This window comes from Cyprinodon variegatus, unplaced genomic scaffold (genome assembly GCF_000732505.1).
Source record: "Cyprinodon variegatus isolate N-32 unplaced genomic scaffold, C_variegatus-1.0 Scaffold1128, whole genome shotgun sequence".
NCBI classification, from domain to species: domain Eukaryota; kingdom Metazoa; phylum Chordata; class Actinopteri; order Cyprinodontiformes; family Cyprinodontidae; genus Cyprinodon; species Cyprinodon variegatus.
In genome coordinates this window covers 28865-43264 of record NW_015151581.1, presented here as the reverse complement: position 1 = coordinate 43264, position 14400 = coordinate 28865, and the positions used below count along the sequence as shown (strand labels likewise).

At 37.9% G+C, this 14400-nt stretch overlaps 1 protein-coding gene across 2 annotated transcripts in view; it reads left to right on the top strand.

The window, feature by feature from the left end:
• The window catches only part of vps9d1 (VPS9 domain containing 1), a 38109-nt gene that overhangs the window by 2035 nt on the left and 21674 nt on the right, over nucleotides 1–14400 (top strand). Inside the window, exons 2-9 of one of the 2 annotated variants that reach the window (XM_015400653.1) lie at nucleotides 84–144; nucleotides 1447–1635; nucleotides 1782–1941; nucleotides 2787–2898; nucleotides 9656–9703; nucleotides 10148–10200; nucleotides 10859–10946; nucleotides 13124–13206. In XM_015400653.1, the coding sequence (XP_015256139.1) occupies nucleotides 84–144; nucleotides 1447–1635; nucleotides 1782–1941; nucleotides 2787–2898; nucleotides 9656–9703; nucleotides 10148–10200; nucleotides 10859–10946; nucleotides 13124–13206 (794 nt within the window). Of the gene's footprint in view, nucleotides 1–83; nucleotides 145–1446; nucleotides 1636–1781; nucleotides 1942–2786; nucleotides 2899–9640; nucleotides 9704–10147; nucleotides 10201–10858; nucleotides 10947–13123; nucleotides 13207–14400 lie in introns of both variants that reach the window. The other variant, XM_015400651.1, reaches the window with a different exon arrangement.

Sequence of the window (14400 nt, the reverse complement as noted above, 5' to 3'; positions counted from 1 at the left end):
TATATATATATATATATATATATATATACGTGTGTGTATATTTATACATGTTGAATTTTTAACTGACTGTTGTTTCTCTACAGGAGGCGTACTATGAGTACCTGCGGACCATCAACTATATATCACATGCTCTTTTGGAAGAAGGTGAGCCTCACTCATTTTGTTGCATACAAAATAGAACATTTGATATGTTTCAGGTAAACAAATGTAGAACAAAACTTTCCATGCTGGGCACCAATGTTGTTTGCTAGTGAGTATTTTTCCCTTTTAATCTGCACAGATTTCTGGAAGGCACACTTTCTCAGTTCAGGATCTTATGTTCCCTTACTTGTTTTTAAGAGTGAGGGAACAAAACACGGCTTTTGAAAGTATATTTATCTTTTTGATTTATTCAGTGATATTGAAAATGAAAAATCCAAAATCAAATTCGAAGTTATAATGCAAAAATTGCCCTTAACTCTTTACCTTCTCTAAAAAATATATTTTTACTGATCTCTTGATTTAAAGGGGTTTTAACAGTGCGGTCAAAAAGATGCACCTTTCATCATATCTTGCAGTCTAGAAATGACTCTGGAGTATCAGACTGTTTACAGAGACATTCTGCACCCTAATGCAACATGCTGCAACGAGGAGATGCTGTCTGAGAACATTTCTAACTAAATCTGGATTTTTACACCCATACAGAAACTGGATCCAAATGTGCCACCTAGTGGACACAAGTGTGAACCAGGAACTAAAAATATTAGAATGCAACATCCTCGGGAACTCTCAGGAACCATCAGGGTTATGCAAATGAAGCGACCTGGGAAGAACCAGAGTCGGATCTCCTCTGTCCTACCCTTTGTTAATACATGAATCCAAGCCCCAGCCTAGATGCATGGTGTCCAGTAGAACCGAACCGAACCAGCAGAGGAGTTTAGCTCCATATTTCTATGTAACAATCCTTCAGATTCTTCATAAAATGCAGAATATTTAGTGAGAGTCCTCATCAGAAGACTGTAAAAACAACAACACAGTGTCTTCAGTCAAAGCTTCTCCAGATCTGGTGCTAAACAGATCACAATAAAAGATCATTACGACATCCTGCCTACAACTATTAACATTCATAGAAACTTGTTTTTAAGTCCATGGGTTTCTACATGTAATTTCTTTTTGGGATTAATAAAGTATTTTTTGAATTGAATTGTTTTATTCATTTGCTGGAATAATGTAACTTTCAGAGGCATTTTGTTTTGTTATTAAGCTGGAAACCAGATGAAAATAAAAATCAGCTACATTCCATTCTGTGACAAACACATTTTTAAAACATCCGATTGCTTTTTTTAAACTAGAATTACTAAAATAATTCACCCTTTTCAATGATATTTTGAGGTACTGCTATGCAGCTGTATTAATACTGTTCCAGAGGCTAACTGGATCCGCTCTCATTGTGTTTCCATCTTCCAGAGAAGAACGAGATGGTTGCTGTAGAGGTGGAGCGGATGTTGAGGCTGGCTGAGCAGTGTCTGGAGCGAGCCAAGTCGTTCTTAGCGAAGCGCTCTGAGCCTCCTGACCCTTCCACCTCCACCTGCTGTGCGTCAGCCGGCCAATTAGAGCCTTTTCAGACAGAGGCTGGTCCTACATCTGTAAACACTGGTGAGGAGCTTTTCATCCAATTAGAGGCATCTATTTTATAACCACTCTGCTCTTTTTAACCTTCCTACAGAAAATCCAGTTAAATTAACCTCTCTTTTTTATTTATTTATTTTTTTTTATTGTTCTGCTGTCTGTCCATGTCACAGCTACTGATAGTCATTTGGACGCACCTCCCCAAGTGGGCGGCTACACAAAGTCCGGCCACCGCCGAGTTTTGTCAGATGGTGGCGGAGAGCTCTCCCCGTTTCCTCCTCCTGAAGTCTTCCAGAGATTGCAAGCTGTGGTCTCTGAGGAGTCATGCAAAAAGTAAGGTCATTTGTTGATAGATTGTAGCGCCAAAACTAATATCAATGAATCAATGAAATTCCCCGACTCTATATGTAAAAAGAATCCATTGGATTTTTGATGTCGTTGATGAATTAATCATCCTCAGCTTGAAAACATTAAGAACTTCTTAAGTGGTTCAGATTATTTAGATAGAGAGTAGAAACCTCATAGAGAAGGTCCAACTGGTAGATCAGTTTGCTAGAATGTTCAGCATTTCCCCACAATCAGTAAACAAACTATACAAAATCTGGATAAGACAACAAATGTGTACTGTTATCTTATCTATAAAATGATGCATGGTTTATCATCTCCTCCTCACCACTAATGTGTTAAACATCTATTCACTTTAGGAAAAGTGGATTCTGCCAAACTGCTTTTTCTGTTGGAGCTGCTACTGAATTACATCTCATCTTTATGGTCATAAGGAATTAAAACAAATATAACACCTTTAAGATGCGGCTAAACCAACAGTTTATTGATAACCAGACTTGTCAACATTGATGTAGAGTTAGACCCATTTCTTTTGTCTCGTGTTTATGCTTTTTGGGGGGTTTTTTCTGATGCTTTTCTGATTGTTAATCTGTGTGTTTCTAATGTACTTTTTACTTATGTTTTCACATTGCCAATATAATTACATAGTAATTTCCCTCTGGGATTATTAAAGTATTTCTGATTCTGATTCTGATTATGGCTGATCCTGGCATGTTGACAGCAGTGTTATTAATATGTTCTTCAGATTTGAACTTCAGTTATTCTTTCTTAAAGACTGAACAGCTGAAGTCCACCATCACATCGATGTTTGTCTAATTGTGCCTGGTTTGTAGGGATCTGACACCAATTGAAGAAGCATCACGTTTAAACCAGAAGCTGAGGGCCAGCTATGAGGCCCGTGTGGCAAGGCTCACCCCTGGTCAGGTCTACCAGAAGACGTCTTTGGTAAGTTTGCAGAGTTTGTGAAGAAAATATAAGCTGAGTTGAAGTAGAACCAGCTGCTTAGTTACCAGTTATGACAGATCTACTATAACCTAACCCTTTATAACAACGTGGATCATCTTTTTAAAGTTAATAACTTGACAACATATTATCCACATGCTTCTATACAACTATTGGACCTAATTAGCCAAATAATGGCTACATCAGTCAAGACCAGGGCCTCATTTCAGAAAGTGGAATAAGTCAGAATGCAGAGTAAGTTTGGAGATAGATCTATCTTTGCATATTCTGGATTTTCAGTTTCATAAGGCCAGCTAGCCATTATGCCAGAAAATAATCCCCCAAGTTACTCAGTGAAACAGCTGTTTTTTAGCAGGATTTCTGGAAGTAATCCTCAGTATGTCGCCCATTTAAATGGAGATCAGAAAGACTTTAGGAATGGTGTCTTTTACTGCAGTAGCATGTAGATGTTAGAGAGCAGATGCTCATATATGCTCTGTGCGATTAAATGCACTTTAATGCATATATTTCTGGGCATCACCATTTTTGTCAAAAAGTTATCTCGATAAAATTTTATCCACAGATTGGTAAAACCCAATGATAGCAAGTTATTTCTTTGCCTTAGGGATTTATTATTAAATAGTTACCAAGCAGCTAATACTCATCAGATCAATCATAGTTTCTGTTAAGTATCATCAGTCTCCTTTGGCAGAGAGGAGAGTATCTCTACCTGATGTGCATAACATGGGGGTTTCAACCTAGACTGGAGTTTATTCTATTTTAGCTTAGATTATGTTCTATTATAATTTACAGCAAAGCTTTGCAGACAGGAAAGCTCCATAAACATTTGTGGAGAAATTTGATCCACCCAGTTACCTCCTGCCACCACAGCTGCACGGTTTTCCTCACTCCAGGTATCAGGGAAGGCAGTAAAAGGGTTGGGATAAAATTATACATTTTAAGCAATATCTATTCATATATTTTGGGGTTTTCATGCATAATTAGAAGCCTTTTAAGCCCTTTTTTATTATTTTTAGGTTTTTAACATGTCTTCTTGTGAATACACCTCATACAGCTATTGTCCATGGAACTTTAGGTACCATACATAGAAAATATACATTTCTGCTGTATGTAAGGTTCTGTATAATAATAAATGCATTTGTCAAATAAAGCCAACAAATGTTGTGTAGTTGGTAAAGGTTTAAAAGGTACTGCTATGTTCCTGCTGGGGTTAAACCTAGACTCACATTTTATGGCCATTAACACATATACGTATAGTTTATTACATTTTTTTTTTTTTTATGTTGAATAAATGTTGCAAATGTAACTTCAATTCTCTATCAAATCCCACTCATGCATTGAGTGGTCCACGCTTAATCTCCTCATTGTGACGCAGAATCAGAATCAGAATTACTTTAATAATCCCAGAGGGAAATTGCTTTTGTTACACGCTCCAGTTACAGTTTTATATATACACATCCAACTACACATGAAAATAAAGATAAAAATAAAAAGATAAAATATATACAAATATAGCTCTTCTGTATAGAAGCAGCATTACCTCTTTTAGCATATTTCTTTTTTTATTTTTTTTTTAAGTTCCATTTGTGTAAAATGTGGACTTTTGATGCTTTTTTTTAATTCCATTTTGGATTTCTGCCTTCCATTCCTCAAGCTTACAATGAAATCTGGGCTGACTTATTTTAGAGTTGAGTTAGCTTGTTGATATCACCTTTTTTGAAACCAGAAAATCGTGAATGTCACAAAGCCGAATAGCTTTACTTAGAATAACTGCTCTATAGTCATGAGGTGGCATCAAAAAACGTAGCAAAGGGGCGGTGCCGATGGAAACCCAAATTCTGTGAGTCTGGAGGATGAAGGACAGAGCATGAGCCCAACACATGGAACCTGACGCCATCTAGGGGACTGGATAAAGAATCGCATCAGCACTTTGTAGAAGAAGAAGTGCCTTTTTTATTCCCCAGTGGAGGACCGCATTAGATTAGAGGTGCGGAGAGCAGGCTGACTGGCTACGAGGCTGGAGTGATTACCAGCTGTGAGTCTTGCATCTCTTCTGGAGGGGTTTCCACATAACGCTGTCTACGATATTTCTCTCCATTTTGCACACCCTGGAAAAACTGCAGCTACTGGTGGGAAAAGTCTGTGACTTTTATTCATCTCTGCCCTACGCTTTATGGAAACCTGGTTGTCTGAAGTCATACCAGACTCTGACTAGACAGCGACATTCTCCGGCAAAGACGGAGATATCCGTTTTTTTATTAACCACAGCTGCTGCACCAACATAATGATGCAGAAGAACAACCTACCTAATCTGGAGTATTTTATCATTACTGCAAAGCATTTCACTTTCCTATGAGATGTCTGAAAATAAAAAAAACTCTGTATGCCTGTGGTGAAAACATCAAAGAAGTGGACAAGTGAAGTTGTTAGGGATTTTCAGGCGCGTTTAGACTGCAATGAATGTTTTCAGGACTGCTACTGACAATCTGGATGAGTTTACAGATTATATGCCATTCTTCATCAGGTGTAAACCAACACACACCAAGGGGAGTTATCACAATGATAAACTCCAGTTCACAACCAAATTCGGACAGCTACGGTTGGAAAACGAGTAGGCATTTAGGATAGGGGACAGAGACTAGCGAGGAGGATGCTTAGAAGCTGTACAAACTTCCTGACAGAGAAATGCAACATAAAGATGCGAAAATGAGTCTAGAACCATCAGTACTGGTTCCCCTTTAGGCTGTGTTCTTTCCCGTCGTCTCTTTTGCTGTACATCAACCAGCTGCATATTCAGTGATTGTTCCATCAAACTCCTAAAGTTTGCAGATGATACCAGCATTGGACTCATCTCTGACAGGGATGTGTCTGCCTGCAGCTTGGAGATTGATCATCTGGTGCAGCAACAACAGTGTGGAGTTCAACACCCCAAAAATAATGGAGATTGTCATAGACTTTAGAAGGAGCACAGCTCCAACCTCCCCCATCGTCCAGTGCAACTTTCCATTTTTATTTATGACAACTGTACGTTTACCAGTCTGTGTGCAGCAACTCATCACCAAAACAATTTCCTTGTAAGTGTAAAACACAACTTTAATATATTTTATTGAGTCCTAAATAACCAGAGGTTACAACCATCGGCGTCGGCAGACCCTTTTCACCCATGCACTCCCCGTTGTGGATCTGCAGTGCCTGGGTTGCCTGGGACAGTGATTTTATTTATTTTTTTTAATGAATGAATTTTCCGCTCTGAAAGCGGAGTTGAGAGAGGAGAACTCTCCAAATTAAGCCAGTCACAAGTGATCGACAGCTTCGCAAAAATGAAGCGGAGATGCTACCGTTTACTGTTAAAAAAGAAAACATCCAGCTCTTCCATCTTTCTGGCCATGATATACACACCTCAAAGGATCATCACCATCATAGGATGGACCAAAATAGAAATGATAAACACAGACATGTAAGAGGTGTTTCTTTTGTTTTTTCCTTTTACAGTTGTACATTTCAAGTTTTCAGTTTTATGTTTGCTGACTGATATTTAACGAAGATAAATTGTGCCTTCATCAGTAGTGGATCAGAGATATACAGTTAAGTTCACAATTGGACCAATTCAATTCAGTTTGGGTTAGGTAGATATTTAATGATGCAGAAAATAACAGTGTGATTGTACAATTTATTTATGACACTTTATAATAATGAATAAGTGCTATAAAATTTTTGCTCACGTGCTTGCATTAATCATCTGTGCCCATGCTTTTTTTAAATAAATAGATGCCAAAAAAAATTGTAGTTCGCTGGTTTAAGCACTCGCATTTCTTTTTTTTGTGCCCTATTGTGCCCCTTTATAGTATTGGGTCTGCTGAGGCCCCTGGGTTAGACTGACCTCCTTGGTCTGAGGCTATGGAGGACCAATCCTGTCATAATTAAAAATAAAAACAGAAATAAATAAAAGCTCCAAACATAAATAAGCATACAATTAATTGCCCCCAAAAATACAATAAACAAATAAATGTAGGTAGAAATTAAATTATGCCTCAGCTCACTGATCACTTCATGGTAGGTAGCCATGTTTGTTGTGACTGTGGCCGGTGGCTGCTAACCAACCAATGAGCAGAACTTGACCGTCTAGGACACACCCTTACTCATTTGCCTAATGAGGCAGAAATGCATAATGTAAAAACAGAAATGTAAAAACAACAGGCAGAAATAAATAGCATGGAAGAAATAAATAGAGTAAAAAAATACAAAGGAAGAATAAACCAGACAAAAATATTATTACATGCACATAAATAAATACTTAAAGAAATAATTGATAAATAATTAAAGGTGAAGAATATAACGGATATATAAATAAGGTAATTATTACAAAGGCAAATAAACAAATAAGCTAATTAAAAAAGATATATATATATTTATGTTTCACTGTATAATTTAATTTCTACCTACATTTATTTGTTTATTGTATTTTTGGGGGCAATTAATTGTATGCTTATTTATTTTTGGAGCATTCATTTATTTCTATATTTATTTTTAATTATGGCAGGATTGGTCCTCCACAGGGGTCCACACACCCTCAATTGTTGGGGTGCATCAAGATGGATTTCTCGCTCAGAACTACTTCCGGTATTTTATTTTGAAACTCATCAGTTGTTCCGGTTCGGTGTCAGCGTCAGCTGTGTAAATAATCAAAGTTGTAGTAGTAAAGGGCGGGCTCACTGTTTTTATCTGCGACTCTGGGCTCCAGATAAACCAGAAGTTTCTCCAGTCCTCCTTCGTCTGATGACTGAAAAACGCTCTCAGCGTCCGAAGAGAAAATATGGTGAGCCGACCGTTTACCAAAACCGGTCCGCCAAATTTCTCCCCACCTCACCTTTTAGATTTCTGCCGGTTTTTTCTATTTTTCTTTCTTAGAAATTTTAAAATTAATTTTAATTTCCAATTTAGATAAGGAAAATGTTTCGGCAGCAAGTGGAGCTCCGGCCGTATTGGAGGAAACTGAAGGCGTTTGTAAAGGTAAAGTGGTGTAAGCTAACCTGGTGTTAGCTGCTTAGCTCCAGGCGGACAGGTATGTTTTCTCCCCCAAACACATGAAACATGAAAAGTGTTTCCATCCGGAGATCTTTGATCCACAGCCTCTCCTTGTCCAGATGAATCTCCAGCCTTTTAGTTTGGTCTCTCTCCCTCTAGAATCAACTCTTTTTAAATTAGAGGAGTAAAGGAAGGAGGCAGTTTGATGGCAAATTACTCTTCAGTTTGTGGTTCGATTGCTGGAAAAATACTGGAAATAAAAAAATATATATATATTCATAATAAAGATTTTTTTATTGCCTTTTATTGGTTTGTCTTTAAGTTAATTAATTGCTGGCATTGATCAACTTTTCTATTAGATGTTTCTCTTTAAGAGACTTCTATTGTGATGCTAAAATATGCTAATTTTGTAATCTCTTCTTTTTTTTGTTTGCTTCAACTCGTTGAAAACTTCTCAATCATCCAGTTTGGATTTTAAAGGTTGAATTGAAAACTGTTCTGGTTGGACCATGAAACTAAAGAGAAGTTTGATCATTTCTACAAAAATGCTTTAAATGTGCCTTTTGTTGTCCTACCATGTTTGGGGGGGAAGGGGGGCTTATAATAGAAATGAATTAAGAATGCAAAAGATATTAAGGAGCTTTTAAGGATTTCCAGACCTAACACTTGATCTGCTGCAGAAGTTCTCCAGGGCACTCCACTATTAAATTCTTCTGCATGTTTTATTTTTTAAGAAGGACTTGATATGTTCAAGTCCAGTGAGCAACCAGACGTGGAAACTTGTGTAAGCCGAGCACTTGGTTATAAAATCAGGTGTTGCTGCTAATAAAATGATGGGAAACTTGTCTGTCGTGAGCTTCTATCTTCCTCCAAACTCCGCTCAGCCCGTTGGTTTGATAACTTCTATAAATTTGCAGGATTATACAAACTTGTTGGTATTTAGGATCCCATTCCTGATGGAGGAGCAAAATATTAATATTTTCCTGGTTATTTGACAGGAGGGACTGAGGGGTTTGTTCTTGTGTCATGACTGTTTGGAAAGCTTATGATGAATGCAGTCAAGGCTAATTGTTTAATATTTGGGGTCCTGTTCCACCCTCTCTGTCTCACTGTTTAAGTCTTTATTTGTTTTATCCTTGACCTGTCTTTTCTTAAACTTCAGTGATTATGATTTTTACAGGGTTGGCATGTTACTGTGTATGCCTTTTAATTGAATTAGACCATAGCACTGCTGCTCGGTAGCTTTGTACCTGGACCCAATGCTTTTGAAGTTTTGAAGTGTTTGAAATATTTTTTTGTGGACTGTGGCCAGGTTATCTACGTTTTGAAGGACTGCTTAATCTTGTTTTTCACTCTTTGATTTGAAACCTGGCAGCAGACTGGACCTCTATCTGAATTTTTGTTTTAAGCCTCCAAAGTTGACAGATCTTTGTTTTCCATCCTGCACTGTACAGACTAGTTTTCTTTTTTATACTAATGTTGTGAAGAATGTATTTATGTGGATGTCTGTTTGCCAAACTATCAATTTTTTTTGTCAGTTTTAATGTTAATAAAGGTTTATAGAAATATGCCTGCTATGACTCCTGTTTTTTGTTTTAAATATACAAGTGAACCTTATGTGAAAGGTGATGTTTTTTAGCAACAATCTGAACCTTTTTAAAGTCTTTAAATATTTGTCTCCTTAATCTTTCTGATCCAGACGCTTTCTCTGCAGCGACAGATGATGGAGAACATCATCATAGCCAAAGCCAGACAGGATGCTGTATCCTTTTGGGAGCTTCCATTGATTGATGGCCAGTCTGTGGCCGAATGTACAACCTGGTAAAATCTATAAATGTTCAGATATAAAATATTTTAGAAATTTAGATATTTTTACAGATTTTTTTTTTTTTTTTTTCAAGAAAAACTTAACAGTCAAATGTGTCTTGTTGGTGTTTGGATATTGTTCACATCAAAATCTGCTTGTAAACAGGCTTGGCTAAGAAGTACGTATTAGAAAGATCTAGATACCATTAGATGGTGAGAAAAGGTCTGACCTGGAGCAGGTGCCTGTTGGCCAGAAGAGAATCTCTGACTAGTCAGGGTGTGGATTAAACCAACCGTATGAGTGTATCCTGAGGTTTTGCTTAGTCTGCTTCTCCTGTTATCTGACATCATATTCACCACTTTAGAGTGTTTTTTTTTTTTCCTAAACTTTTAACACCAGCTTCAGAGGAAGATGGAGGAAAGGAGGCTACGGCTACAAGAAGAAGCTAACAGGTAAACTCATGAAAACTATAAATGAAGTGCAGAGTGAAGGTCTCCTTCACCTCTTGGTAAAGTGGTTCCTCTGGAGTCCTTATATAGGCCAGCTGCAGAGCTTTGCTTAAGGATTCTCTGATTGGCTGCCAGTCTGTTCTCATGCATCTGTCTAGCTGTTATCAGTTGCAATGTTTTGACATTCCCTGCCTCGTGGTTTAATCTGTCCAGAAAGCTCAGATCATTGAGTACTCCGTCTGGGCTCCAAAGGGCGCCCTAAAATACATCAGCCCTGTTATCTGTTTGTTTTCGTCTGCACTTATAAAGCAAACCTCTCTGTTTAATCTGTGGAGTTTCATGTTTTAAAAATATTTAGTGTCAATAGACCAAAAGCATAGCTTGATGTCTTATTTGTTTTTGTGTTTATTTCACCCAAACTTATTTTCTTTTTTTTTTTTCTTTTTTTTTACTAAAAGCTGAATATTAATGAATCCCATTACTGCATTAATTTATATCCAAGCTTTTATTGACATTCTAAACCAAGGAGATAATTGAAATTGACATTTCCACTGTGACAAAACATGACCAGTCTTCTGCATTTAATGTGATTAAAATCCTTAGTATGGAGAGTTTGTGCATAAAAGTTGATCTAAATCCTGCAGTGTGTTTGTCTTAACAGGAGGTTTGCTGCATCCGGAGCCATGACTGCAGACGAGCAGGAGCAGCGCCTTCTCTATGCTAATGTACTGGAATATGAGCAGGATCATGTGAGTGACCCAAAGGCTGCAAATCTGACATGGTGAAGATCAGGGGACAAATTTGATTAGTTAAATATAAACATACTGGAATAATGTGTGGGCAGTGAAGTTTTGCCTTGCTCAGAGTAATGCTACTTTCAGACCGCACGCTGCTGTAAAGCAGATGCAGCTGGTTTACATGCAAATTCAATGGTTGGTGTGCATCAAAAAGTCCTGCAACACACTTTGAGCAGCAGGAGCAGTGCATCTTGACGCATCAAAGCAAAGCTTCATGAGCTCCTAAACATGTTAGGTGTTGGATGCGCTTCACAAGCAGCAGCTGCTGGAGTTTAAAAAATTTAAATTTTGCTGCTCGACACGCCACATCAACCAATCTGAGAAGCTGGTCTGAGGCTGGCAGGGAGACGGACACAGCACTGCTGATGCAGAGCACCATGATCACGCCTCTAAAACCAAAACCTACTGGCAAAATATGTTTGCTTTTATTATTCTGGTGCCTGCAGTTTGTATTACGCACATGAAAAATGCTAACATCTCCTTCCAGCCACCCTGAACAGTAGCTCAAAACCCCCAAGAGGCAACCAGGCCAGAGGCTGCTGTTGAACGGGATTTACAGTGACAGTGCACTGCCGGTGTACAGGGGTTTCGTGCTAGTCCGACAGTGAAATAATATTTGAAGGTTGGATCGTAATCTTTAACTGATTGCACAGATAAAGTTTTGAGGTGGAAATTCTCACTTAAAACATCTTAAAACTACTTTTTACCCACTGATCACAGCAAATATAGCAAAGCTGCTCTCTGCCATAGAACACAGGGGCAGCAGAAGCATCGGACGCATCTGTACACACTTTACTGGACACACTTCAGGAGCGTCAAAGATGCACTTGAGGCGTGTCAGACCTTTTTATATATACAAGCATCAAACTGAAGCAGCAGGCGCTTTTTTTTTTGCTTCTTCCTACACTTGCGGTCTGAAAGTAGCATAAATCTGGATTTAATGTTGCTAAAGATGCTCTCTAGCTTCCTCTTGTGTTTTACAGTCGACCTCTTTAACTCATTGAATAAAAGAACAATTTAATGTTTTGTCTGGTGACTAGATATTAGGGCTAATCGATTTATTAAAAAAACTTTAAAAAAATTGTAAGCCCTTAATATTTTTTTGTCCTCCTACCAAATCCCATTAATCTTTCTTTTTTTTTTTTTATCCGATTTTGCCAAAAATTAAATGGAAAATTTGACCAGTTTCATCTTGCTCTACTAGAAGTGCATTGTTCCGATACACTGACTCCATATCAGCTCCGATATTAAATAATTAGCGGAGTTGGATGAATGATGCCAATCTTTTTGTTTCAAGTTTTTATTAATATCATTCAAAATAATACAGTTACAGCAATCTGGTCACTTAAATGCTGTGTTTACAAAACACTGGTTTTGTCATAAGGAAGAGCAAAGCAGTTAGTGATGATCTATCTGTTATTTATATTTAACTTTTTTCCCCTTTTTTTTTTTTTTTTTTTAACAATTTAAATGTTAAGCCTGATGCTCTAACTCGCATGGCATGGTACACAAATCCTTTATTCAACAGTGGTATCGGTATCTTGTATCGGCCAATAACCTCAGCCCAGGAATTGGTATTAGACTGGGTAAAATTGGATTGGTGTATCTCTACTGGTGGCTGGTTTATCAAGTGATGTGAATAACCATTAACCGTCTTACCTTGACCTTTGTCTCTCAAAATGTTTCATATCAGACAATCTGAAGTAGTATAAACAGTTGTTTACAAATTATCTCATTTATAAAGGAAAAAAATCAGTCACCCAAATTCGACCATGAGAACAATTATTTACCCCTAAACTAAGTAATGTTAATGAGTTTCTAGAACTAACCCATAACTTATGGCAGTTTACTTTGTACCAAAGAATTAAGTTATCACACATAATGCTTTAATTGAAGAAACTGAACTCAGCAGGCGACAATGTGTTAGTGTTTCTGATTCACACCACACAATTTTTTTTTATTTTACTATAATTATTAGTAGCTGCAAAACCAGAATACTGCTGAGTTTGAAGCCATCTTTAGCATTTATCAGGCTATAGGATCTTAAGCTAAATTTATAGTATCTTCTTAAAAAGTTGCAGTTTGGAAGCAATGAATTATTTATGTAATGGAATAATTTGTTCTTTTAGGATTGGCCCAAACAGTGGAGAGCCAGCATAAAGAAGAACCCTGATTCCTCGTTGGTGTTAGATTTCCTCTCCTACTTGCTGAGGTAAATATTTGCAGCACTGTGATCAGAATAACCTTTAGGGTTTTGTCAGTGTGGCTCAGTTCCTCTAGACTGGGATAAAAACTGAAGTGCAGCTTAAAATTAATCAAATAATTTTTTTAAGGTTTGGTGTATTTCTAAGAACCTCTGTGTCTATCTGTTTAGTTTGTCTGTTTTGGGTGTGAAGCTTGGGCAGGTTATCTAGACTGCCCTCCGAAGCTCATGGAATCCCAGATGGAGGACAGGGTGTTCACCTGAAAAGTAAACTGGACCAGAATAACAGCACTGATGCTCTTTACTGAAAGACTTAGAGCAGACTCTTACTACTGATGAAAATGAGGCCTCTAGAACTGAAGGGGGCGCTAACGAGGAAATTCTTTGCAATGCCTTGTTCCAGTACCAAAGAAAACTCAAACAGTCCTTAATGACCATAGACCAGTTTCTCTTGCATCCCTCATCATCAAGGTCCTGGAGGACTTCTGTCGGTTCACCTGAGCAGACAATTAAGCAGCTATCAGGACTCCATGCATTGGAGTGGAAGATGCCATCATACACCTGCTTCAACATGCCCTGTCATTTAGATGAGGCAAACAGCACAGTGAAGATCATGTTTGTAGATTTCTCCAGTGCATTTAACACAATTCAGCCTTTCTTACTTTGTGAGAAACTCCAGAAGACTCAAGTGGAGGCATCAACAATCACCTGGATCCAAAAACTACCTGACAAGACCACAGTTTGAAACTGAAGGGTCAGCTGTCTAATCAAGAAGTCTAGTAGAGGAGGGACTGGACTGTAGATGGTTTAAAAGACTGGACTGTACTCGCTGCCTTCCTTTTTCCTCTGTACACCTCTGACTTTCAGTACCAGAGTCCTGTCATCTGTAGAAATACTCAGCGTCTTGTCCATATCGACTGCAGAGTGCAGGGAGCTGGTGAACTGCTTTGTTGCATAACATGAAAACGATCATCTGATCCTGAATGTTAACAAAACAAGGAGATGATTGTAGATCTCAGAAGAAATGGGAACAAGTTGAGTGCATTTAAAATAATGGGAGAGGAAATAAAGGTTGTGATGGAGTATAGATACATCAGTTTGCACCTGGACAATAAGCTTGACTGGAGATGCAACTGTGCATTCATCTACAAGAAGAGAACAAACAGACTGTACTTCACAAAGAAGCCTAGGTCCTTCAATGTT